Source organism: Oryctolagus cuniculus, chromosome 21, assembly GCF_964237555.1.
Source record: "Oryctolagus cuniculus chromosome 21, mOryCun1.1, whole genome shotgun sequence".
NCBI classification, from domain to species: Eukaryota; Metazoa; Chordata; class Mammalia; order Lagomorpha; family Leporidae; genus Oryctolagus; species Oryctolagus cuniculus.
Window position 1 is genome coordinate 28,925,789 of NC_091452.1, and position 26,112 is coordinate 28,951,900.

General features: G+C 59.3%; 2 protein-coding genes across 5 annotated transcripts; both read left to right on the top strand.

Moving 5' to 3' along the window:
- Positions 1-1,229: 1,229 nt before the first annotated feature.
- LOC138847397 (prothymosin alpha) lies at positions 1,230-2,287 on the top strand. The gene has a single exon (XM_070065910.1). The coding sequence runs from the start codon at positions 1,405-1,407 to the stop codon at positions 1,735-1,737; it is 333 nt and encodes a 110-aa protein (XP_069922011.1). The 5' UTR covers positions 1,230-1,404; the 3' UTR covers positions 1,738-2,287.
- Positions 2,288-5,293: 3,006 nt separating this feature from the next.
- Positions 5,294-25,027, top strand: PPM1F (protein phosphatase, Mg2+/Mn2+ dependent 1F). Of its 4 annotated transcripts, XM_070065909.1 has the most exons (9): positions 5,294-5,413; positions 11,338-11,617; positions 16,535-16,677; positions 19,812-20,014; positions 20,321-20,542; positions 21,434-21,577; positions 23,077-23,170; positions 23,719-23,960; positions 24,928-25,027. In XM_070065909.1, exons 2-9 carry the CDS (start codon positions 11,412-11,414, stop codon positions 24,934-24,936), a joined length of 1,263 nt encoding a protein of 420 aa, XP_069922010.1. In that variant the 5' UTR covers positions 5,294-5,413; positions 11,338-11,411; the 3' UTR covers positions 24,937-25,027. The 4 variants fall into 4 exon arrangements, with proteins under 4 accessions (XP_069922010.1, XP_051682698.1, XP_069922008.1 ...); XM_051826738.2 differs by lacking the exon at positions 24,928-25,027 and having other exon boundaries at positions 20,354-20,542; positions 23,719-24,504; XM_070065907.1 differs by lacking the exon at positions 24,928-25,027 and having other exon boundaries at positions 23,719-24,227.
- Positions 25,028-26,112: the final 1,085 nt, after the last annotated feature.

Consider the following 26,112-nt stretch of genomic DNA (forward strand, 5'->3'; position numbering starts at 1 on the left):
AGTCCTGGTTGCCCCTCTTCCAGGCCAGCTCTGCTGTGGCCCAGGAGTGCAGTGGAGGATGGCCCAAGTGCTTGGGCCTTGCACCAACATGGGAGACCAGGAGAAGCACCTGGCTCCTGGCTTTGGATTAGCATGGTGCACCGGCCGCAGCGGCCATTGGAGGGTGAACCAATGGTAAAGGAAGACCTTTCTCCCTCTTTTTTTTTTTTTTTTTTACTTTTTTTTTATTTAGTAAATATAAATTTCTAAAGTAGAGTTTATGGAATACAATGGCTTCCCCCCCCCCATAATTTCGCTCCCATTCGCACCCCTCCCATCTCCCACTCCCTCTCCCATTCCATTCACATCAAGATTCATTTTCAATTATCTTTATATACAGAAGATTGATTTAGTATATATTAAGTAAAGATTTCATCAGTTGCACACACAGAAACACAAAGTGTAAAATACTGTTTCGGTACTAGTTATAGCATTACTTCACATTGGACAACACATTAAGGAAAGATGAGAAATAAGTACACAGTGACTCCTGTTGTTGACTTAACAATTTGACACTCTTGTTTATCGCATCAGTAATCTCCCTAGGCTCTAGTCATGAGTTGCCAAGGCTATGGAAGCCTGTTGAATTCGCTGACTTCGATCTTATTCCGACAGGGTCATAGTCAAAGTGGAAGTTCTCTCCTCCCTTTAGAGAAAGGTACCTCCTTCTTTGATGGCCCCATTCTTTCCCCTGGGATCTCACTCACAGAGATCTTTCATTTAGGTCTTTTTTTTTTTTCCCCCAGAGTGTCTTGGCTTTCCATGCCTAAAATACTCTCATGGGCTCTTCAGCCATATCCGAATGCCTTTAGGGCTGATTCTGAGGCCAGAGTGCTATTTAGGACATCTGCCATTCTACGAGTCTGCTGTGTATCCCACTTCCCATGATGGATCGTTCTCTCCCTTTTTGATTCTATCAGTTAGTATTAGCAGACACTAGTCTTGTTTGTGTGATCCCTTTTACTCTTAGACCTATCAGTGTGATCAATTGTGAACTGAAATTGATCACTTGGACTAGTGAGATGGCACTGGTACATGCCACCTTGATGGGATTATATTGGAATCCCCTGGCATGATTCTAACTCCACCATTTGGGGCAAGTCCGATTGAGCACGTCCCAAATTGTACATCTCCTCCCTCTCATTCCCACTCTTACATTTAACAGGGATCACTTTTCAGTTAAAATTTAAATACCTGACTGGCTGCTCTGAAAAGCCATCTTTGCATTGTTCCCGGGCCCGGCTCCCCGCTCGCCGCAGCCGCCTCCGCCGCCGCCGCCGCGGACTCCGGCAGCTTTGTCGCCAGAGCCCCCGAACGCCCGCTTTCTCTCGAGTCCGCTGCCTCGGATCCCCGGCGTGCCCCACCATGTCCGACGCGGCCGTGGACACCAGCTCCGAGATCACCACCAAGGACTTGAAGGAGAAGAAGGAAGTGGTGGAGGAGGCGGAGAATGGGAGAGACGCCCCCGCCAACGGCAACGCCAATGAGGAGAACGGGGAGCAGGAGGCGGACAACGAGGTAGACGAGGAAGAGGAGGAAGGTGGCGAGGAGGAAGAGGAGGAGGAAGAGGGCGATGGTGAGGAAGAGGACGGAGACGAAGACGAGGAGGCCGAGGCGGCTACAGGCAAGCGGGCAGCTGAGGATGACGAGGAGGACGACGTGGACACCAAGAAGCAGAAGACCGACGAGGATGACTAGACCGCAAGGCAGAAGGCACCCGTGAACCCGAGGCCGCCGTGACCTTCCACCCTCACTCCCGTCTCCCCCAACGTGGTCACCTCCGAGTAGAGGCCGCCCGCGCCCCTGTGGACGCAGCGCTCACGCCCACAAACCCAGTGAATTCGCAACAGGGGAGGGACAGCACCAAACTCCAGGCCCTGCTTTCTTTCTTAAAAGTACTTTAAAAAGGAAAATTTGTTTGTATTTTTTATTTACATTTTATATTTTTGTACATATTGTTAGGGGTCAGCCATTTTTAATGATCTCGGATGACCAGACCAGCCTTCGAGCGTCCTCTGTCCTACTTCTGACTTTACTTGTGGTGTGACCATGTTCATGCTAATCTCAAAGGAGAAAAAAAACCTTGTAAAAAAAGCAAAAACGACAACAAAAAAACAATCTTATTCCGAGCATTCCAGTAACTTTTTTTGTGTATGTACTTAGCTGTACTATAAGTAGTTGGTTTGTATGAGATGGTTAAAAAGGCCAAAGATAAAAGGTTTCTTTTTTTCCTTTTTTTGTCTATGAAGTTGCTGTTTATTTTTTTTGGCCTGTTTGATGTATGTGTGAAACAATGTTGTCCAACAATAAACCGGAATTTTATTTTGCTGAGTTGTTCTAAAAAAAAAAAAAAAAAAAAAAAAATTTAAATACCTAAGAATAGCTGTGTGTTAATTACAGAGTTCAACCAATAGTACTAGAACAAAACAAAGAGAAAATACTAAAATGGATAAAGTATTACATTGTACATCAACAGTCAGGACAAGAGCTGATCAAGTCACTGTTTCTCATAGTGTCCATTTCACTTCAACAGGTTTCCCCTTTGGTGCTCAGTTAGTTGTCGCCGATCAGGGAGAACATATGAGACTTGTCCCTTTGGTACTGGCTTAATTCACTCAGCATGATGTGTTCCAGATTCCTCCATCTTGTTGCAAATGACCAGGTTTCATTCTTTTTGACTGCTGTATAGTATTCTATAGAGTACATGTCCCATAATTTCTTTATCCAGTCTACTGCTGATTGGCATTTGGGTTGGTTCCAGGTCTTAGCTATTGTGAATTGAGCGGCAATAAACATTAATGTACAGACCGCTTTTTTGCCAATTTAATTTCCTTTGGGTAAATTCCAAGGAGTGGGATGGCTGGGTTGTATGGTAGGGTTATATTCAGGTTTCTGAGGAATCTCCAGACTGACTTCCATAGTGGCTTGACCAGTTTGCATTCCCACCAACAGTGGGTTAGAATCCCTTTTTCCCCACATCCTCACCAGCATCTGTTGTTGGTAGATTTCTGAATGTGAGCCATTTTAACCGGGATGAGGTGAAACCTCATTGTGGTTTTGATTTGCATTTCCCTGATTGCTAGTGATCTTGAACATTTTTTCATGTGCCTGTTGGCCATTTGGATTTCCTCTTTTGAAAAATGTCTATTGAGGTCCTTGGCCCATCTCTTAAGTGGGTTGTTTGTTTTGATGTTGTGGAGTTTCTTGATTTCTTTGTAGATTCTGGTTATCAACCCTTTATCTGTTGCATAGTTTGCAAATATTTTTTCCCATTCTGTCGGTTGCCTCTTCACTCTCCTGACTGTTTCTTTTGCAGTACAGAAACTTCTCAATTTGGTGCAATCCCAATAGTTAATTTTGGCTTTGACTGCCTTCGCCTCCAGGGTCTTTTCTATGAAGTCTTTGCCGGTACCTATATCTTGCAAGGTTTCTCCAATGCTCTGTAATAATTTGACGGTGTCAGGTCGTAGATTTAAGTCTTTAATCCATGTTGAGTGAATTTTTGTGTAAGGTGTAAGGTAGGGGTCTTGCTTCATGCTTCTGCACGTGGAAATCCAGTTTTCCCAGCACCATTTATTGAATAGACTGTCCTTACTCCAGGGATTGGTTTTGGATCCTTGATCAAATATAAGTTGGCTGTAGATGTTTGGGTTGATTTCTGGTGTTTGTATTCTGTTCCATTGGTCTATCTGTCTGTTTCTGTACCAGTACCATGCTGTTTTGATTACAACTGCCCTGTAGTATGTCCTGAAATCTGGTATTGTGATGCCTCTGGCTTTGTTTTTGTTGTACAAGATTGCGTTAGCTATTCAAGGTCTCTTGCGCCTCCATATGAATTTCAGCATCATTTTTTCCAGATCTGAGAAGAATGTCTTCTGTATTTTGATTGGTATTGCATTGAATCTGTAAATTGCTTTTTCTCCCTGTCTCTCTCTCTCACACTGTCCACTCTGCCTGTCAAAAAAAAAAAAAAAAAAAAAAAAAAAAAAAAAAAAAAAAAAAGAAACATTGGCTCTGAATAGTTTAGGGACCAGTATTATGACACAGTGGGTTAAGCCACCGCCTGCAATATTGGCATCCCATATGGGTGCTGGTTCAAGTCTCAGTCACTCCACTTCTGATCCAGCTTCCTGCCAATAGCCTGGGAAAGCAGTGGAAGATGGACCAATTGCTCCCACCCATGTGGTAGACCTGGATGAAGCTCCTGGCTCCTGGCTTTGGATCAGCACAGCTCCGGCCATTGCAGCCATTTGGGAAGTGTGCCAGTGGATGGAAGACCTTTCTCTCTCTCTGTGTGTGTAACTCTGACTTTCAAATAAATAAATCTTAAGTTCATGCCTGCTAGTTTAAAAAGAAACTTCCATGTTAACAGAAAAAATGGTTCCAAAGGATGTCCTTGTCCCAGTGCCTTTACTGGATGCAGGTGACAGGACAAGGGGGAGTGATGGTTGAAATCAGCTGACTTTTAAAATTGAGAGGTCGGGGCTGGCCGGCGCTGTGGTGTAGCAGGTAAAGCTGCCACCTGCTGTGCCGGCGTCCCCTGTGGGCGCCAGTTTAAGTCTTGGCTGCTCCACTTTCAATCCAGCTCTCTGCTGCGGCCTGAGAAAGGCAGAAGATGGCCCAAGTGCTTGGGCCCCTGCACCCACGTGGGAGACCCAGAGGAAGCACCTGGCTCCTAGCTTCGGATTGGCTCAGCTCTGGCCGTTGCGGCCATTTGGGGAATGGACCAGCGGATGGAAGACCTCTTGCTTGCTCACTCACTCTCTTCCTCTCCTTCTCTGTGTAACTGACTTTCAAGTAAAATAAATAAATAAAATTGAAAAGTCACCCCCAGTGACCTGGGTGGGCCAGAGTCATTCAAGGGTATGGCCAGCAGCCTAGGGGCTTAGAGGAGCAAACCAGGGACGGCAGCGTTGAGAATTGCTGGCCTTGAAGTCGGAGGAAGGGACCTAGAACAAGCAATGCAGCCTTTCCAAGCTGGGAAAGGCAAGGGGACAGCCTGCACCCCACACAAAAACTCACCCTGCGGACCTCTGACTTCCCGAGTTTCACACAAAGCTGGGCTCCAACTCAACCGACGGGTGGCCGCGGGCAGCTCGGGTTCAGATCTCTGCTCTCTGCCACTCACCAGCTGTTGCAAGGATTGGTCCAGCCGCCCCGCCAGAGCTCCAGGGCATGGGGCTGGGAACTCAAGACGGAGCGCCTCTGTCACCGCCCGCAAAGCCGCCAGGGGGCAGCAGAGGCCCGGCCCCGCCCGCCCGCCCGGGGGTCCGACTGCGCCTGCGCGGCTCCCGTGGCGGCTGAGGACGGGAAGTGGGCGGGGCCGGCCGGGAGCGGGGCGCGGGGCGCGGGGCGCCGAACTGCGGGGCAGCAGGTGAGGCCCGCGGGGACCCCGGAGGTGAGGCGGAGCAGGGATGGAGGCTGTGGGGAGGCGGCACTGTGGGGCTGCCGGGTTGGAGCGGAGGGTCTCGTGGGGAGCCATGGTGTGCTAGGCTGAGGTGGGACTGAGGGGACCGGAGGGGCCGCGCGAGGAGGCCGAGACGAGCTGGGGGCGGGGGTCTTGGGGGGCGCGGAAGAACGGGGACAGCAGCTGGGGAACCCGGGGCTGGGAATCGGGGGGCTGGAGAGCTGGAAGTAGATCGAGGGGGTCTCTTGGGCAGGCGGCGGCGGCGAGGGGCGGGGTGTGTGCGTGGCCGAGGCCATAGCCAGGTGGGAACTGAGGGTCGTGAGGCAGAACGGGGAGCTGGGGAGAGCAGTGCCCCCACCTCCCAGGATCCGGCCCGCCCGCAGGAACGTGTGCCCAGGCCCTGAACCCTACCCCCTCTAAGCCCGTGCACCTTCCCTGGCAGGAGCCGCGGGGGAGGGGTCTCGTGTCTTTGGAGCGAGTCCACCCCCCACCCCTCACACACACACCAGGTTGCCCTCCGGCTGGGTTTAAAGCGAGCGTCTTAGTTAAAGCGGCTGCTTGCTTTGCACCTGCTTTAGATAGAGCCTTGGGCACCGGAGCACAGACAACTCGAAGCCTGGAGGCCCTATGGCCTCGGGCAGGTCCCTGAACCCTCGGTGCTGCAGGGGGGACACGGCCACCCGACCGGACCGCCGGTGGGGTTTATAGCAGAGGGCCAGCGGACGGTGCTTGGCGGTGCTGGTGGTGGTGGCTCTGGTGGCCTCGCCTGCAGCCTCCCTGCAAATTGAGTGAGCCCAGCTGTGGCTCTCACCCACGGGGGGCGGGGGCGGGGGGTGGGGGTGGTGAGGCTGGCCGGCACTCAGGCCATCTCCAGCTCTGTTTCCGGCCTTGCCGCCCGTATCCGTCCCATTGTCCAATTTCGCCCTCTTGCTTTCTGTAACCGAGGTCCAAGTGGCCCAAAGGCCCCAGGGAGACCCCCACGGGAGCCCACTTTGCCATTTCCCAGCTGCGTGAGCCTCCTGCATGGGTGGGGTGCTCCCCCTCTGGGACGTGGCGGGACTGTGTAATTCTCCGCGTGGCTAACTGTGAGAGAAAGAAGCAGCAAACCCCGGCTTGAAAGCTGTTCAACCACCAGTCAAGTGCATTTGTAGAGTCCCCTTATGAGAGCCCCCCCATCTGCAGCCAGCTGGCACTCACTCTTCCATCACGCCGACCACCTGCCGTGCACAAAAAGGCCAGTCAGGGTGGGCTCCCTGGTGGTGGCCTGCGGCTGAGACCTTAATAATCAACCCAGGGAGTCCGGCTTAGGAAAGCAAAAGTTCTGGTTACAAAGCTGTGGTGCAAATGCTGAATGCCACCGAATTGGATGCTTAAAAAAAAAAAAAATGGCTGAAGCAGTCAATTAAAGTGATTAGTTTGTAACCACAATTAAAAAAAAAAAAAAGTGGGTCGGGAAGGATGCTGGAAGGATATTCACCGCGCTGCTCCAGGGACTCGTGAGTAGAGAAGTCTGATTCTCCTCGGTGGAGAGAAGCGGTTCAGAGGCGCTGGGTGACGTTGGCAATGCTGCAGCTTCCTTGCCGGAGGACTGCCGTCTCCCGAGGTTCTAAACTAGACCGCCTTGGAAAAAGGTCTTGCACACCTACGAAGGAAGAATGGAAGTTTAGAACGCATTTTCGTAGTGGCGGCGCCCTGGAGGACTGGGGTGGGATGCCAGAGGTGCAGAGACGGCCGCTGAACCCGCCGCCCGCCTCTCAGTGCCTGGGTCCGAAGCTTCCTGCTGCTGCAGACCCTGGGAGACAGCCAGCAGCTGGATCCCTGCCACCCACGTGGGAGACCTGGGTTGAGTTCCCCGGGCTCCCAAGCCTTTGGCAGGGGAACGAAGCAGAGGGCAGCTTTCCCTCTCAAATAAGAAATAATAATTAAAAAAAAAAAAAAAAAAAGGAGTTCAGCAGGCTCTCAGGGCGGGGCGCAGGGCAAGCAGGGGAGTGTGGCAGTCACAGCATGGCTGTGAGCCTGAGGGTAGAGCAGTGGCCCCGCCCCTGGCACGTGTTTGCTGTAGCCGCCAGCTGATGTGATGTGCGGGCAGGCAGCGGGCAGCACTGGGCTTGGGAGCCCAGGGTCCCTGCGGTGCCCTTACTGGCTTGCACAGGCTCCCTCCCCGGTGTGCCGCTGCAAGTCCCTTCCTGAGACTGTCTCCCTGCTCTGAGTCCCCGCCCCTCCTCCCCAGGCACTCCCAGCCCTGCCTCTGGGTCCCTCACCATGGGGTTCCGAGCTTCTTCCTGTCTTTGTCCAAATGACCGTCAGCCTTTATCCCAGCTGGCTCCCAAGGGGAAGGAGGCTGTGGTCCGGTTCCTCCCTCCCTCTCTGAGCCCGGGATGCAGGAATGAACCTGGGTGAGCACCCAGCGAGCATCCTGTCTTTCTAGAAAAAGCTCTGGCATGGCAGGTAAAGCCACCGCTTGCAGCGCCAGCATCCCATTTGGGTGCGGATTCAAGTCCTGGCTGCTCCACTTCCCATCCAGCTCCCTGCTAATGCGCCTGGGAAAGCAGAGGAGGGTGGCCCAAGTGCCTGGGTCCCTGCACCCGCATGGGAGACCTGGAAGAAGCTCCTGGCTTCAGCTTGGCCCAGCCCTTGCTGTTGCAGCCATTTGGGGGTTGAACCAGTAGATGAAAAGATCTCTTTCTCTCTCCCTCTCTCTGTAACTCTTCCTTTCAAATAAATAAAATTTTTTTTTTGACAGGCAGAGTGGACAGTGAGAGAGAGAGACAGAGAGAAAGGTCTTCCTTTGCCATTGGTTCACCCTCCAATGGCCGCCGCGGCCAGCGCGCTGCGGCCAGCGTACCGCACTGATCCGATGGCAGGAGCCAGGAGCCAGGTGCTTCTCCTGGTCTCCCATGGGGTGCAGGGCCCAAGCACCTGGGCCATCCTCCACTGCACTCCCTGGCCACAGCAGAGAGCTGGCCTGGAAGAGGGGCAACTGGGACAGAATCCGGCGCCCCGACCGGGACTAGAACCCGGTGTGCTGGCGCCGCTAGGCGGAGGATTAGCCTAGTGAGCCGCGGCGCCGGCCCTCAAATAAATAAAATTTTTTAAAAAGCCATTGGCACAGCCCTGAGAAGCAGCCAGGCAATGCAGGAGTGTCTTCATCCGCAGCGCCTCACTCCCCAGCCCCTGCTCGGCAGGTGCAGGTGGCCTTGGAGGGGATCATGCAGGCTTGGTGGGGAGAGCTCTAGGCACCTGAAACGCACCCCAAGACGGGCAGCTAGCGGCTGGGAGGGAGGCGCCTACTTTCCCAAACGTCTGGCTGCAGGTGGCGTCAGCAAGGGGGATCCGAGATGAAGATGGGCTGTGTGTGTGGGGTACTCCTCTGCATATTGGGGTGGGGCAGGGCGCGCTGCTCTGCTTTCATTGGGCCCTGTCAGACGTCTCCGTGAGCACACTGCACGGCCTGGATTTCAGTGCGCAGGGGGCCCAGACGCAGGGGGCACCCAGGGGTGCAGCGTTCGTGTATTTCTCAAACCTGCGCCCGTAGTTCCTGGGGACAGCTCTGCGGTATTCGCCCGCCTCTCCCTTAAGCACCAGGAGGCGGGGGCAGCTCAGCGGTACGCACTGGGGGCTTGGCCGCTGACCCGCTCGAGGGCTCCCTAGCCTGCTGGGAGAGTCCTCAGCATCCTCTTGTCTTCTCAGTGGCTTAACCTCCATGGGCTGCAGCTGTCGCCTCTGTTGGCCCTGCTTCCGCCCCAAGCCAGCGCTCCCAGCTGGTTCTCACCTCTCCCGTTCACAAGGTCTTGCCTTGGGGGTCACAAGTCAGAGCTCCACCTCCTTCCGGCTGACCCCCCTCTGCTGCACTCACTCGTGAGTGGGAAGCACACAGCGAACTTGAGTCTGTCCATCGCATGTGCCCCTTTATTTCAAAAGATTTATTTATTTGAAAGTCAGAGAGAGAGAGAGAACTCTTCCATCTGCTGGGTCACTCCCCAAATGGCCACAGCAGCCAGAACTGGGCCGATCCAAAGTCAGGAGCCTGGAGCTTCCTCCCAGTGGCCCAGATGGGTGCAGGGACCCAAGCGCTTGGGCCGTCCTCCTCTGCTCTTCCCAGGCACATTAGCAGGGAGCTGGATCTGAGCTGGAGCAGCCAGGACTTGAACCAGCACCCATATGGGATGCCACTCTACCCACTATCCTCCAGGGGCCCCTATTTCTGTATTATTCATATGTGTCTACTGAAATCAGTGTTGGATTCCTGTCCCTGAAAGAAGGGAGAGGCTTTGATTTTTGGGGTGGTGTTTTTTTTTTCAGTTAACACCCCGTACCCTCGGTGCCCCCAGGTAGTGAGACATCTGACTTGCCGGTGGGACCCTCTGCCCTCCCCACTCTCTGGGGTTTCATCCAGAAGGCCAGTCCTCAGGGAATGATGCTCCCTGGGTCAGCCCCGCCCTCAGCAGTGTTTCCTGGGCAGCGCTCAGCCCTTCGCCCTTCAACTTCACACGCCTACCCTTCTAGCAGCATCTGGAGGCCCAGCCTGGCCCTCCTAAGACCAAGGCTTCTGGAAGCTTCTAGAAGCTTCGGACGTGACGTGTTGCCTCTTCCATGCCGTGGTAATCCAGAGGGGAAACGGGCTGCTGCCGCTTCTCCCACTTGGTGCTTGGGGCGCATCTCAGCATCTCGTGTCTGGTGGTCACTTTGTCAAGGGGCAGTGAACACATGGGATGTGTAGCTCCTGAGCCTGGAGGTGAGGGGAAGCCCACAGGGGTATCCCAGCTTTAGGTGGGCTCAGTGGGAGCAGGTGGCAATGCCGCTGGCCCGAAGGAGCACCTGCAAGCCAGAAGGGAGCAGGAGAGGGCAGGGGGTAATGCGCCCTGGTGTGTGTGGTAGGAAGGTGGGGCTGGCTGCAGCACTGGGGGAACCCCGAGGCCAATGCCTGAGGGTGACAGTGCTGTGGGCGTGAGGCAGGGGTCCACGCAGCCATCACTGAGTAAGGAGGTGGCTGAATTAGGGACCCCCGGAGGGGTTCCGGTGTGTGAAAGCGTGTGAGTGACGGCTGGCCGGCTTGGAGCTGGCAAGGCCCTCGGGCACCGTGTGTGAGGGCAGCAGGGTAGGGCGGGCCGAGCCCTGGCTCTGGGCTCCCTGCTCCGTCCTGAGACCTCCCACCTGGTGCCTCTCAGCATCCCCAGACACTTGCACGGCCAAGCCTCGGGACCATCCCTGTCCCTGGGGGGGTTGAGGGCTACACAGGGGGCCCAGCAGTGAGTCAGCCCTGGGCGTTCCTGAGGATACGGGCTCGGGAGCTGCTGCCGACCGCTGCCCCTCTCCTCCAGGCAGGAGTTAGGGGGCCGAAGCCATTCTAAGCTCACAGGTGCCCTCCCCCTCCTGGAGAGCACTTAGGCTTGACCACTGCCCAGGGCACCGCCTGCCTGCCCCCGGTTACCTCCTGGCCTGGCAGCCCCTGAAGAACCCCTCCTGTTCCCACTCTGGTCCTGTGTAGTGGCCTTTCCCGGAACCGCCACTATCGCGCCAGCAGCCGTCCCTCCTCCCACTGGTCACCACCTCCGGGCCCACGGGTCCGACGGCATGTAACCTGGTTGCCGGTTGAGCCCTTCTCCTGCCTCAGTGGCCTGGCCGCAGTGTCCCTCTCTCCTCTGGCCACACTGCTCACGCTGTGCCGGGAACATACCTCCTCTGTTACCTCTCCTTTGAGACGTCCTCACCACCTGTGCTTCCTGCCCTGCGAACTGGACCTGGGCCAGGACACCAGCCCCCGTAGTGTACTTGGCACACGAGGCTCTGCAGGGGAGAGGGGCGAAACAGGGCCACCTGCATCCTGCATCCCAGGCACCTGTCGCCGTGTGACCTCACTGCCTCTGATGTCTCTCCTCCCCGCCCCCCAGAGTGACAACCGACCGGGGACCCTCCTGCCCCAGGCCCGGCTGCAAGCCCGGCCCTGCCCCGGGATGCTCTGGCCATGGCCTCGGGAGCCCCACAGAAGAGCGGCCAGATGGCCTGCAGCACCGAGGAGAGCCCCAGCTTCCTGGACGCCCTCCTCTGCGACTTCCCAGCCCCGCTGAGCCCTGAGAGCCCTCTGCCGTGGAAGGCGCCCGGGACAGCAATCAGCCAGGAGGAGGTGGAAGGCGAGCTGGCCGAGCTGGCACTCAGCTTCCTGCTCAGCAGGTAGGCCTGTGAGACTCAGAGGGGCTGAGGCGGGGGGTTGGGGGGGCTGTGTCTCCCACACCCCAGCCCTGACCGTGGCTGCCGCTCCTGGCACACGTCCGGCCCATCCAGATCCCCATGACTGCGTCAGAGGGACAGTCATTCTCCCCCTGATCCATGAGGGCCGTGTGCAGGGACCCCCAGTGCAAGTCTGCAGCCGTGACTGGTACTCAGCCGTGTAGAAATTCCGTGCGTAGACTGTGTGGTTCCTCTGCGGACGTGCCTATGGTGAGGCTTGATGTATTAAGTGAAACACAGTGAAAGACAGACGAGAACAATGGAATTGGGAACCGGACGCTGAAACAGCCCCCCAGGGATAAACTGCAGGTCACTCAAGCACAAGGACTTGTGACCCGATAACCCATGTGACACTAAGTGGCTCACGGCAGTTAGCATATACGTGGCGGATGCGTGGCTGGGTCGGGGGTTGGTTCTGCACGTCCTGGGGTGCAGCAGAGCTGGAAGCCACGGGGCCACGCACGCATGCGGTTTGTTTCCGTCATTTTCCCGATGGAAGTTTCTGGACCAGTTGACTGCAGGTTTTTGGAACCTTGCAAAGTGAGACCTCGGATTGGCTGGGGGGACTGTCGCATTGCTCTCTGAAGCTGCCAGTCTGAACTGGGCCCGGGTCTCTTGAGGGCCGTGGCAGGGAGGGAGGTGCTGTGCCGGGCTCACCCTAGGATCTGGTGTGCACTTAGCTCTCCTTGGCTCGCACACCCGCCCTGCCCTCTCACCTTTGCCGAGGCGCGGCAGCCTCCTTGTGTGTCCGGGTACATGGCTTCCCCTGCCCACCACTGCCGAGGACATGAACACCCCGGGGGGTGGGGGGAGGCTTGTTACAGATTTATTTATTTGAAAGGCAGAGTTACAGAGAGAGAGAGAATCTTCCATCCGCTGGTTCACCCTCCAGATGGCCGCAACAGCCAGGGCAGGTCTCCCACGTGGGTGCAGGGGCCCAAGCACTAGGGCCATCCTCCACTGCTTCCCCAGGCGCATTAGCAGGGAGCTGGATCAGAAGCTGAGCAGCTGGGACTCGAACCAGTACCCGTGTAGGATGCCTGCGCTACAGGCCCTGCCTTAACCCACTGCTTCACAGCACCGACCCCACAGTAGCGGGTCTCCCAGGCTGACCTCAGAGGCCCCCCTCTCAGAAGGGCCACGCCTGGGCCTGGGGGTCTTCCTGCGCCTCCACTGATGCACACGTTCTGTAAAGACAAGGTCTCGTCTCTGGCTCACGGTGGTGGGACGTGTGGCAACAACGTCCCAGACCCAGTCCCTCCCCACGGTGTGTCCGCATAGTCTGGGCGTGCATAGCTCCCGTAACCCCGGGGTATGTCGCAACCACCCCCACGGAGACGCAGGCCTTGCGGCTGCCATCTCAACCCCCGCCCCCGGCCTTGTGCTTCCTGTCATGGTACCCGGACCCTGGCGCTGCACATTAGTGATGTCCTGCTAGAACCGCAGCCTGAACCTGCAGGGCGCTGGAGCCACACCCCGCAGGGACGCTGAGGCCACGCCCACAGCGCTCTGCGTGCTCTGGGCCACGCCCACCCAGAGGCACCTTCGTGGGGAAGCCCCCGTGGCTGTGTTCCAAAGTAGGTGAGGCTTATGTCAGGGCTGGCGTGGGCTCACTCAGGAGATTCTTACGGAAAGAGGTGGCGTGAATGGGAAATAAGCCCCGGGCGTTGGGGACAGCCGATTATAGAGCGGGCGCTGGGGGAAAGCAGGGGACAAGTGGCTTCGTGGCTGCCTCTGCCCCCGACCCCGGGCAGCAGGGAGGGGAGCCCGGCTCGTACGGGGGACCAGGCATAGTCCGAGGGGCTGTCTTCAAGCTGATGTGGGCCTTGGTTCCCAGCAGGCCGAGGAGAGGGCACCCCCCAACCCCGGAGCCACAGCCGGGACCCACGGGGCTTGTCTTGGGTTCACAGCAGTGAAAGCAGAAACGGAAGCCGTGAGAGGACATGGGCCCCAGGGATCTGCAGGTGGTGCGTGGCTTTTGGTTCTGTCTGAGGTTGCTGGTGGTGATTGCTGATGATTGGGGAGGGGACCCCAAGGGACCCCCCCCACCCCCTACCCCCGAAGATCTCATAGTTTCTGGCCATCTGAATGGGCTTTTTTAAAGTTTTTATTTAAGTATTTATTTTATTTATTTGAAAGGTAGAGTTAGAGAGGAAGAGACAGAGAGAGATATCTTCTGCTGGTTCACTCCCTAAATGGCCACAACAGCCAGGGCTGGGCCAGGCCAAAGCCAGGAGCCAGGAACTCCATCCAGGTCTCCCTCGCGGGTGCAGGGGCCCAAGCACTTGGGCCATCTTCCTCTGTTTGCCCAGGCGCATAAGCAGGGAGCTGGATCGGAAGTGGAGCAGCCGGGTCTGCAGCAGGAGCTCACGTGGGATGCCGGTGCTGCAGGCAGTGGCTTGATTGGCTCCGCCACCATGTGGAGGCCCTGTGTGTGGTTTTGTCCCCTCTGTGGGCTCCACGTCGGGCTTGGCACACCCTGCCGTTGTGTGTGTGGTTTTCATCCCTGCTGCTAGACTGAACCCCTGTAGACCCCTGCCCCGCAGGTGAGGCGGGGTGCTGGCTTCTCCGCGGGACATCCTCTGGCTGCATTTTGGAGCCCCACCCTGCAGGGCCCAGGGTCAGGGTGAACTTGCATGGTGCCGTGTCCCAGGGCTGAGTCCCGGGGTGGGACCCTCCCACCAGGAGCGGCAGTGTCCAGGAAGGGGATGCTGGTGGCTCACAGCCAGGCATTGTCTGAGTCGCCATGGCCAGAAGCTGCCTCCCTGCCCCCAGCAGCAGCCGTGGGCGGACAGGAAGCCGAAGCATGACCTCACCAGGACTGAGGAGTTCAGGCTCCTTCCTTCCCCGCCCCATGGACAGGGAAGACCCGGAGGTTGGCAGGAAACCCTCAAAGGGCAGAGGAACTCATTTCTGAAGTTGTAGCTGCCTGTTCTCAAAGGCGGTTCCAGAGGCTTCTCCTCTGAGTCACCCACTCCTGCTAAAAACATCAGGAATTCCTACCCCCAGACCACTGAGACCAGCGTGGGTGCCTGTGACGCGCAGCCCCCGAGGAGGGCGAGACCTGGCCGTCAGAGAGCTGTGCCGTCCCCACCGTCAGGGGCCAGGCACAGAGAGCTGAGCCTGTGCATCCTTGCACGGAGCAGGGTATGTCCCAGAGGCCTTTGAGCCATCAGGAGGAGCTGCCCCTTCTGCCCAGGACAGCCAAGGAGCGCTGCCCCTGGTAGGGGCAGCTGGGGGGGTGGGGAAGGTTCCCCAGGTGTGGGGCCCGCGTGGAGGGGCGGGGCAAGGCAGGATTGTAAGCGGTATCCTAACGCCCTCCTGGGCCCCACCTCTCTTCTGCACCACCCACCCACAGAGGCTCTCTGCCTTCAGCCACCAGCGACCTCCTCCTCCACCCCTGCACCCTCTCCACTCTGCAGCTGCCTTCTGGGACTTGAGCTGTTGAAATCAAGTGGCATACCTGTTCCCTCCTGGGAGGCCACCCTTTGCGGTCCTACCCTTCGCCAGCCGCTCCCCAGCCCCACTCACCCCACAGCTCCGCCTCCTGCTGGACCCTGTTCCCACAGCCCCCCCAGACCCTGACCTCAAGAGAATCTGTGAGTCGCCGGGGAAGCCGGGCCCTCACTCATCCCTTCCCCCAGCCCTGCTCTGTTCCGTCAGTTCCACTTCGATCCCCAGGTGCCATCCCTGGTCCCCCTCCCCCAGGACTGCCCTGCTCTGTCCCCTCCTGGCCACCATGCTACCTGCTTGCCCGCATGGCCACTCCCCTCCGGACTTTGGTCGCCCGTCCCCATCAGTATTTACCTTCAGCTCATCCTCCATGCCCACATCCAAGGGGTCTGAGCGCTCAATGCAGCCATGAATGTGTCTTCAGAAAGTGGCTCCCCACGGCGGTAAAACTCTACCCACCTGCTGCTCTTGTCGCCCCCCAACACACACACCCCACAGCTTGCCCAGCGGCCCCACCTACCCAAGGACACCATGGGCTGTACGTGGCCACTCCCTCTGCTGATTGTGCACAGCTTTTTTTTTTTTTAAAGATTGATTTGAAAGGCAGAGTGGCAGAAAGAGAGAAGGAGAGAGAGGATACCTGCATCGCTGGTTTAATCCCCAAGTGCCCACAGCAGTCAGGGTTGGGCCTGACTGAAGCCAGGAGGCTGAACCCCAGGTTTGGGCTGAAGCCAAGAGCCCAGAACGCCCCATGTGCTTGAACCATCATCCACCGCCTCTCAGGTGCATTAGCAAGACGCCGGATCAGGAGTGGGGGATCCGGGATTCGAGCCAGGTGCTCTGATGTGGGATGTGGCTCTCCCACGCCAGCCTCAACTCAGTTTTTTCTTTCTTTCCCAAAATGCAGCCCTTGATCCCATGCCCCTTAGGTGAGCCTCTGGAGGGAGCAGTGACACAGCTCCTCGAGCTGGCTAAACAGCAGAGGCGTCTTGTAGTTCTGGAGATACCTGAGACCCAGGGCCAAGGGCTGGGCCCTTCTGGGGGTCTGTGGGCCATCCCTGGCCTCCAGCCTCATCCTCAGGGTCTCGGCATCCTGTCTGCACAGCCGCCTCCGTGTGCGTGTACGCGAAGCAAGTCCGCGTTTCCTCTTTCCTGTGAACACTCATCTCCAGCAGGTGTAGTTCTGTCGGCAGTGACCCTTATCAAACAAGATCGCATTCAGAGGTCCTGGGAGTGAGGGCCGCAGCCTGGGAATTTGGGGCTGGGATCCCCTTCGCTCCCTCTCATCTTGCTTGACACAGAGACCAGCGCCCCACCCAGTTTGCTGCCAGGCCACCGAGGCCAAGGGCGCACCACCCAGCTCTGCAACCCACCCCCCAGCAGTGCTGTCTCATTTCCCGTCCCCAGGAACGCTCCGCCACTGCTTGCCGCGTCTCTGGCCCACGAGGCACTTTCCCAGCTGCTTCAGACAGACCTGTCTGAATTCCAGAAATTGCCCAGGAAGGAGGAGGAGGATGAAGAAGAAGAAGAGGAGAAGGCCCCTGTGATCTGTGAGTGTCCCCTCCCCCTGCCCTGGTGACCCCGGCCAAGGCTGCTTAGGAGGAGGACCAGGGGCTGTCAGCAGAGCACTCGGCCACAGCAGGATTGAGGTGCTGAGAAGGTGACACCAGATAACCCGGGGCGAGCCGTGAGCCGTGAGCCCTGCACACAGCCTGCACTCAGCCCGAGAGCCCAGGCACGAGGCATGCTCTTGCTCCCCATCCTCTTAAGTCGCAAAGGTGGCCCAGGGAATGAACGCTTGTCCCGTTGTGTCTGCGTGGGCAGACACACAGGTGCCGACTGGCAGCGGTGCAGCCGCCTCGGGGGTGGGGGTGGGGGTGGGGGTGGGGGGCGGCGTCCTGCTCCAGACAGTGGAGGATACCAGGGTGCAGCTGGAGACGCCCAGTGTCGGCAGTGAGCTTCGTGGGGCTCAGCTGCCCCGGCTGTTCCTACAGCGGCCTGTGGGGCCAGGCCCGGGAGCCGTGCGGGCGGGGACCCAGACACAGGAGCAGAAGCTCAGAGGCCCGCAGAGCCCTTGATGGAGACAAATCATTAAAAAGGGGTGTGTGTGTGTGTGTGTGTGTGTGTGTGTGTGTTCTGCTTGCCTTTTGTTTTCCTCGTAATCCCCCTTCACTGTATTTCACCAAAGTGATTCCTAGTGAGGCAGGACAGACAGCGAGAGGGGGGCAGCAGGGGAGGGGCCAGCAGGGCCGGGGCCCTCCCTGTTAGAAATTTCTCTCTGGGCAGCCCACCCGGGCACTGGGCGTCTCAGCAAATTTCCCGCTTCCTCTGGATAGTGCATGCACCGACGGGAAAGCAAGGGACGAGGGGAGGGCCCAAGGAGGAGAAAAAACACGCGAAGCTTCCAGTATCCGCGGGTGCCAGGCCATTCCCTGCCCCCTCTCTGGTCCCTGGCTCCCCGCCCGCCCTCCACCCCAGCACAGCCTCACATTGGCGGCCGGGAGACAGCTGTCCACAGTGACAGGCAGCCATTGTTCTCTGCAAAGCCAGCCGGCTTCCGGCCGGTGGCAGCTGCTGCTGCCGCACAAAGGGAGGGAGCGAGCGCCGCCCCCGCTCCCGCCGCGCCCCGGGCTTCTCTGCCGATCCGGGCAGGAGGCGGCGACGCCTGCTGGTAGGACGGAGAACTGCTGAGGCTGGCGCCGGAGGAGCCCAGCACCTGGGGCTCCCATAGGTCTGTGAAGGGAGGAAGCGCGCAGCCAGGAGGAAATCCCGGCCCGGCCGGATCCCGTACTCCCTGTCATGGGAACGGAACGCAGAAAGACACGTAGGTTGGAAAGTCTGCGGTCTCCAAGCCACTCCTGCAAAAGGGCATCAGGGCGGGCACTGTGTGAGGGTCACCGCCAAGAGGGCGGAGATGTGGCTACAGCCCCTCTGTGGCCAGACGCCAGTGCCTCCCCGGGTGCTGGGGCCGCGGCCCCTGTGGCCTGCGCAGCACCAGGAGGCTTGTAGCCTCGTTCGAGTCTAAACATGGGGACGGCAAACAGCAGCAGATCCCCAGGCCGGGGAGAGCAGGCTGGGATGCCGCACTGTGCCCTTGGGGCCAAAGAGGAGAAAAGCGAGGGGGTCGGGGGAGGACTGGCTGATCAAGGAAGGTAGCAGAGTGCTCCCCGGCTAACGTGCGGAGCGGCCTGCCCAGAGCTGGACCCGGTTCCCAGACCTGTTCTGTCACCCCACAGCCCGTCAGCCTGGGCCTGCCAGTCCCCCGGTTCTTGCCAGATGCCCGCGTGGATTCCTGTCCTGGGTGTGGCGGCGGCTGACTTGATGCTCCCTGCTCTGCCGGGGTGCATGGGTTCTTCTGGACCTGGGCTCTCTGTCCCGGACCCCGCTCGGACCTCAGACTTTCTTCTTCTTTTCTTCCACAGCCTCCAGCCCTAGGCAGGAGCTGGATCTCCCATCCACTAGTTCACCCCCCAAATGCCCACAGCAATGGGGGCTGGACCAGGCCAAAGCCAGGAGCCTAGGGCTTTGCCACCTGTGTGGCAGGGACCCAGTGATTTGAGGCGTCACCCGCTGCCTCCCAGGGTTCACATGAGCAGAAAGGTGGGTCAGAAATGGAGGAGCCGGGACTTGAACCTAGGCACTCCTGTGCGAGATGTGGGCCTCCCGAGCAGCATGCAGTCTCGGCACCAAGCTCCAGCCCCGTGGGAGCTGGCTCTTCCCACTCGGCGTGACTGTCTGTGGAGATTAACAGTAGTCGTTCCTCCTGTTCTGCCGCCGGTTGGCGTTCCCAGGCCCCGTTGTCTTCAGGATTCGCGTGCTGTTGGACACCTGGTCCCTCTGTGGATGCTGGCTACTGAGAGCAGCCACGTCCACGTGTCCGCGTGAGCATATCCGTCATTCTTCTGGGACGAGTGCCCACTCGTGCAGTTGCTGGCTTGTACAGTGGTGGCTGCAATGTTTGGCTGTGAAAGCAATTTTTTTAAGAGCAGCTTAATTCTTCATCAGGAAGGTAACCATTGCTTAATTATTCCTCTGTCCCTAGAGAATGAGCATTTGCGCTTCAGTTATCTTTGTGTATCCGATGAGTTCCTGTGAGTGGAGCCACTCCGTGGTGGGAAGGGAGACTTGTGTGGTACCGGTTGCCAAGTCAGATGTTTCTGCTTGCTGAAAGCAGGCTGTCAGGTGTGGCTTGCCAGATCAAAAGAACGCCCCAGTCCAGCACCGTGGCGTAATAGGCTAAGCCGCCACCTGTAGCACCAGCATCCCATGCGGGCACCGGTGTGAGTCCCAGCTGCCCCACTTCTGACCCAGCTCCCTGCTAACGTGCCTGGGAAGGCAGTGGAGGATGGCTCAAGTGCTTGGGCCCCTGCTCCCACGTGCAAGACCCAGAAGCAGCGCTCGGCTCCTGGCTTCAGCCCAACCCAGCAATGGGCATTGCAGCCATTTGAGGAGTGAACCAGCGAATGGGAGACCTTTCTCTCTGTCGCTCCCTCTCTCTCCAACTCTGCCTCTCAGATAAATGCATAACTCTTAAAAAAAAAAAAATGCCTCCAGCAGGTGACTGGCAGTAAGGCCAGTGCAGGCTTCATGATGGGGGCAGCAGGCAGGAGGGCCAGGCAGAGCCAGCTGAGCCTCAGCTGGCCGGTGGCTGCTTCTCCTGACAGTTCCTCCCATTGCCCAACAGTGCTAGATGCCAGAGGCCTGGCGCGGAGCTTCTTCAACCAGCTCTGGGAAGTCTGCAGCCAGTGGCAGAAGCAGGTGCCGTTGGCGGCCCGGGTCCCACAGCGGCAGTGGCTGGTCTCCATCCACGCCATCCGGAACACTCGCCGCAAGATGGAGGACCGGCACGTGTGCCTGCCTGCCTTCAACCAGCTCTTTGGCCTGTCGGTGAGTGCTCCACCTGCCGGGTCCCAGGACAAGGAGATCCTACACCAGGACCACCTAGGAGGGCGGGACAGCGTGCCAGGGCTGCTAGCTGCAGCTGAAGCTCTGTAACGAAGCTATTGCCTCTGTAGTCTGTCTGTCCCTGATTAGACCCCAATACGGTCCCACCTCCAAATACCATTAGCAGGTGCCTTAGGGGGTTAACGTTTCCAACACCAGACATCCCAGTGACACACCAGACCCAAGCACCATCCCAGCTTCCCCCTCCCAGCTGACAGCAGCCGGCTGGGGTGTCCCCGACAACCCCAGCAGGTGCATGGTTCCCATCGCATTCTCCACCAGGACGCCGTGGACCGCGCCTACTTCGCTGTGTTTGACGGGCACGGAGGCGTGGATGCCGCGAGGTACGCCGCCGTCCACGTGCACGCCAATGCCGCCCGCCGGCCGGAGCTGCCCACAGACCCCGCTGGAGCGCTGAGAGCTGCCTTCCAGCACACTGACGACATGTTTCTCAGGAAAGCCAAGCGCGAGGTGAGAGTCAGTAGCTGGCTGCCCCCTGCGCAGGTGAGAGAGCAGCTGCTGGGGGCAGGGCCAGGCAGGTCCCAGCCAGTTCCAGACTCTGAGCTGCAAGGGTGTCTCAGCCTGGTGAGTGAGGCGTGGGCGCCACCCCGCTCGCTGGCTTGCCCAGGGAAAGGCCCACCCACAGAGGGAAGCATTTACCACCTCTAGCAAGTAGCTGCCCTGGGAGACCAGGAAGGCCTGGCACTGTGGAAGCGTGGTCAGCTACAGCAGAGGAAAGCCGTAACCAACGTCTCGCACTGCCTCCCCTTGCTCGTCCTGGCGGGGTCCCGGCAGGTGGCCAGAAAGGTCCTATCAGCCGTCCCCCAGCCCCACACCCGCGGGATTTCACTCCCGGCTGCCCTGCGAGGTGGACACTTCCTTCATGACCACCTCCCAGGCTGGAACATTGAGGCTCAGATGGCTTAAAAGACCCGCCCCTGTGGGGAACACCCCAGGCAGGGCTGCTCTGAGCCTAGAGCCGGGCCTCTGCATCCGATCTGCCGCAGCAGGTGGGGGGGAGCCAGTGGGAGCTGAAGCCCCTCCCCTCCCAGCGGCTGTGTCACACCCAAAGCTAAACAAGGCCTTGGAGTTCAGGGCTGCCCCTGGGGGTAGAGGTGTAGCAGGTGTTTGACACACAACAGGTTACTTAGGGCTTGCTATTTGTTGAGTTGGGACCTTACACACCCCTGCACAGAGCCCTCAGCACCCCCCGGAGCTCCAGGACCCTCCTGGTCCTTGCCCCTTCCCCCCACCAGCTGCTCATCTACTTGGGGGGAGTCTGTGTTTTCCCAAGTTTGCACCCACACCTCATCATCTGGGCTCACCCCTCCTGCCTCATGTCACATGGTCTCTCTCCCGCAGCGGCTGCAGAGTGGCACCACGGGTGTGTGTGCGCTCGTCACAGGCACGACCCTGCACGTTGCCTGGCTTGGAGACTCGCAGGTCATCCTGGTGGAGCAGGGGCAGGTGGTGAAGCTGATGGAGCCGCACAAGCCCGAGCGACAGGTAGGGGGCGCCCTCCACCCAAGCCCGTGACCTCCCTGGCCCTGGTGGTCCTGGGGTCCGAGGACCGCCGGGGAAAGAAGAATGATGTCAGGAGGCCCCAGGCGGGCATCCCAGAGACAGATGGGACACTCAGGGGGATCCTGAGCCCGCACACGGGTGAGCGGGGAGTGGGCCCGGAGCTGATGCTGCACGGGGTTGGGAGGAGCCAGGCTGTGGTCCTGGTCAGGCAGAGCCAGTGCCGGGGCTCTGCCGTCACCCACTTGTTTGCACCCCAGGGTCCTCACCGAGATGTGAGGATGGCGTCCCTGACTTTGGGCCACGTTGGCCCAGGGTGTCCGTCTCCTCTGTGTTGCCCTCCCCAAACCCCACCTTTCTGCCAGCACGCAGACAGCTCTGTCCTCCCTCGTGGCCACATGGCCGTCCCTTCATCATCCCGGCTCGCATGCATAGACACCAAGGCCTCGCCAGTCTTCTGGCACCACCATCCCTGCCCTTGCTCAGGGTCTCGTGGCTCCGTAGAGCCCCTTCCCGGCACTGGGCTTGGCTGGGGAGGAACTGGTACATGGAGTCTGTTAGGTGGGCCAGACTGGCTCAAGCCAGCAAACCGTTCCCCAGCAGTCCTGCCCAGCCCCCCACCCCCCGAGATCCTGCGCCTCGGAGCAGTGAGGAGGCTGTCACCGGGCAGATGTCTGGGTCGTTTGTCCCTGGCACAGTGTGTCTGAGCGTCACTTCAGGAGCACTGACCCTCTGCCTCGCCCTTCCTGAGCCGCGTCCTTCACATGGGTGGCAGGGCCGTCTTCTGCTGCCTCCCAGGATGCATCGGTAGGGAGATGGATCTGAGTGGAGCAGCCAGAATTCGAACCCGTGCTCCGATACAGGATGCTGGCACAGCAAGCGACAGCTTGACCCGCTGTGCTACAGCATCCCCCCCCCCCCCCCCCACCAAGAGCTTTTTAAGGAACTTGAAATGCATGGAGGAAGTTAGGCCAGGCCACTGTCGCCCACAAGCAAGCGGAGACAGTGCCTGGGGCTGGGGCTGGGGCGGGGGGAGGAGGAGGAACCGAGAGGGCAGGGAGCTGCACCCAGGGCCTAGCTCAGGCTTCGAGGGCCCCGCCGTGCACCCACACACGTCACCCAATTCCTCTCCGCCCCAGCAGCTTTCAAGGTAGGCGCAGCCTCCCCAGAGACGAGGGCGCTGGAGGAGCCCCGGCCTGAGTTGGGGCTCACGTCTTTCTGCTGCCTCGGGAACACCTTCCTGACCCTGAGTCACTGCTTAGGGACCCCCGGCATGGGGTCCTCTATTCCCGAACCAGCCTCTCCTCGGCCACGCCTCTGGCTGACGGGCACTTGGGTGATGGATAACTTCTCGCCGTGTGTGAAGAGACCTGATGCCCTGTGTCTGTGAACCTCCTGTATGCTCCCAGCGCGTCTCAGACACCAGGGCAGTGGGGACAGCCTGGCCCTGGGGCGCTCCTGACCTCAGCCGGCTTCCCCCGCAGGACGAGAGGGCACGCATCGAAGCACTGGGCGGCTTCGTGTCTCACATGGACTGCTGGAGAGTCAATGGGACCCTGGCCGTCTCCAGAGCCATCGGTGAGGGGGCGGTGCAGAGCCGCTGGGGATGGGGGATGGAGGGGTGGGGATCCAGGGACCACCCCGCCATCTAGGGCAGTCTGTGGGGCAGGGGGTGGATTTGGGGCTTGCATCTGGTGCGAGCGATGGCTGTGGTTTGAGCTGTGTGTTCACCACCGTCACCAGAACAGCTGGGATTTCCAAGGCGCTCCCTCCCTGGCTAACCCCTGTGATGGGGCCTCTGCACCCCACCCTCCTTAGCTGCTCTGTCCTCGACAAAGGCGCTGCCTTCCTCACAGCCCCACTTCATGCTGCTGCTGCTGCAGCCACAGCCACTTTAAGGAACACACGGGGCAGGGAGGCAGGCAGGGCTGCCCCCGACCCTGGTGGGCGGTGGGCGGGGAGGGGCCTGTGATTCTGAGCACCACAGGAAGCACTGGGCAGCCCTGCAAGAGGGGGGGCGCTCGGGGGTGGTGACCAGCAAGGGCGGGCCCAGGCCTGGGCAGGCGGGGAGGAAGCAGTAGCTAGCACAGCCCTCTGACGGGCGGCTCTTCTTGTCCCGTACCCAGGGGACATCTTCCAGAAGCCCTATGTGTCGGGAGAGGCAGACGCGGCCTCACGGGAGCTGACGGGCTCCGAGGACTACCTGCTGCTCGCCTGCGATGGCTTCTTCGACGTCATCCCCCACCAGGAAGTCGCCGGCCTGGTCCAGAGCCACCTGGTCAGGCAGCAGGGCAGCGGGCTGCTCGTGGCCGAGGAGCTGGTGGCCGCAGCCCGGGATCGGGGCTCGCACGACAACATCACGGTCATGGTGATCTTCTTCAGGGACCCCCAAGAGTTGCTCGAGGGCGGGGCCCAGGGGGCGGGGGCCTCCCAGGCAGCCTCCGGAAGCCAGGACTCACCCGAGACCGGCACTCCGCAGAGAAGCTAGGCGGTCCGCGCCCCCGCCCCACCCCAGCCCCGTCACCCTCCCCCACCCATGATAGTCTCCCTCTCCCCTCCCCCCCAGAGGCCTTAGGGACCAGAGGCTGCAGTGAGCGGGGGTGGCTGCCCACACACTGCTCGCCGGCACCCCCGAGCCACTCGTGGTGCTGTCCTGGTGGCCCTGGGACCCAGAGGGTGGCAGGCGCATCTAGAAGGAAGCCTCCTTCCGAGGAAGATCTCACCAGAGGGACAGCCCGGGGGGGCGGGGGGTGTCGGTCAGCCACCTCAGTGCCCAGCAGCTCCCTGGGTAGCACCAGAGGCCACAGGCACCCAGAACAGAGGAAGGTGGAGCAGTGGGGTGTGGGAGGGTTGTAGGACCCTGGGGCGGGGCCAGGAGTCCTGGCCGGCTTCAAGTACGCCCTGAGGTCTTGCCGTGGGGGGGGGGGTGTCTCATGGCTGTGGCTGCTGCTGGGCAGGTCCTGAGTGGCCGTGCCGGCATCCCAAAGAGGTGGAGAGCAGCCTCTTTGGGAAGAAGGAGCACCCCACCTGCTCGCTCCACCGCAAATTGTGGTGGGCTGGGCCTCGCGGGCCCTGGTGGGGTGAAGCCAGGAACCGGCAGAAGCCCTGCGGGGGTCTCCGCTGGCCAGCTTTCTCCAGGGAAGAGTCTTAACTCAGAAGCAGTATTTCAGGTTTTATCCTTATTTTCTCAGTGCCAACGTGACCCTGTTGCGTCACATAATTTAAGCAGAGTTTAGCCTTTATTTTATTCCTTAGAAAGCTTAAGTATTGACTTTTTGGGTTTTGTTTTTTTTTTTTAACTATTTTTCTGGGAAACTTTTTTTTCTCTTTTGCAGTATTACTGAATGTTTTGTTGAGGAGCAGAACAGACTTTTCCAGGTAGTGTTAATAAGCCACTCAAGTGCCTTAACCAGCTGAGAGGAGGGTGGAAGGGTCGGGGCTGGGTGGGGTGCTGAGCAGGGGCGTGGGGCACACATGGTTGGTTAGGGAGGCCTTTCTGGAAGCAGGGTTCCTGCATCTTTGTGATACCCCCCAAGAGGAATGACAGGCACCTTGGGGCTGTGCCGTGGGCCCGCCCATCCCTCCCACCCCGGCCCTCCTGCTAGAGCCCCTGGCTGGATCCCAGGCACAGAGGGACCTTGGCTGCTATGGGATAGTGGCTTGTATGTTTGTGACCATGCTGGCCTCCTTGGGAAAGATGCCCAGAGGCTGCCTGCCCGTCTCTGCCTTGGTCTGGAGGCCGCCATGGCACAGGCCACACGCCCCAGCCCTCACGGCTGGCACCAACCCGTGCCCTGCCCCTGCAGCCTGAGCAGCAGCTTTGGACAATCCTTGGACGCCGCGGGGCTCACGTAAAGCTGCAGGTGGCAGTGCTGGGCGAGGGTGCTGGGCAGAGGGCCAGGGGATGAGCAGGGCAGTGAGTGGCTTAGCTCATGGGGACGGGGAGAGGCGTGGCCGTGAGGGCCTGCAGATCACGGAGCCTCTGGGCTCGCGGCTCACAGAAAGGGTGGGTGCACAGGCACCCAGCCCTCCCGCGCTCGCCCCATGCCTTGCTCCCTTGCTGCGGGGCTCCCAACGGGAAGTGTCCGCAGTGCTCTCACTGCTTCTACAGTGGCTGTCTGTTCAGAGCGGTGGTCACCCACAGTGACCGGGTGTGGCCCGGACCACTGGAGGGCCCTGCTGCTTCCTGGGGGCTGGAAACCAGGGCCCTTTCCCATGCCCTGTTGAGACACAGGGCTGTGGCTCCACTCGTCACCCCCAGCCCAGCCCGTCCCTCCCATGGGCAGGACCTTGGTGGAGGAGCCCACGGCTCCTGTCTGCTTTGTGCATGACCTTGTTCTGTTCCTGCTACCAAGAGCGAGCGAGGAGGTTTGGATCACAGGGACTTCATTCCTGCGCTGGCCCCAGGCTGCAGGGAAGCCCCTCCCCCAGGCCCGTGGGGACAGCTGTACCCCTGCAGAGGCCTGGGGCCAGCTCACCTCAAGTGTGTCTCGGCCCAGGTATCTTCAGCCGAAGAACTT

Bases quoted from the DNA above. Each gene is read 5' to 3' on its own strand.
- PPM1F (XM_070065907.1), top strand. From the start codon at position 11,412: ATGGCCTCGGGAGCCCCACAGAAGAGCGGCCAGATGGCCTGCAGCACC. The intron at 20,543-21,433 runs GTGAGAGTCAGT...TCTCTCCCGCAG, and splicing joins TCAGGAAAGCCAAGCGCGAG to CGGCTGCAGAGTGGCACCAC. The intron at 21,578-23,076 runs GTAGGGGGCGCC...CTTCCCCCGCAG, and splicing joins CGCACAAGCCCGAGCGACAG to GACGAGAGGGCACGCATCGA.
- LOC138847397 (XM_070065910.1), top strand. From the start codon at position 1,405: ATGTCCGACGCGGCCGTGGACACCAGCTCCGAGATCACCACCAAGGAC.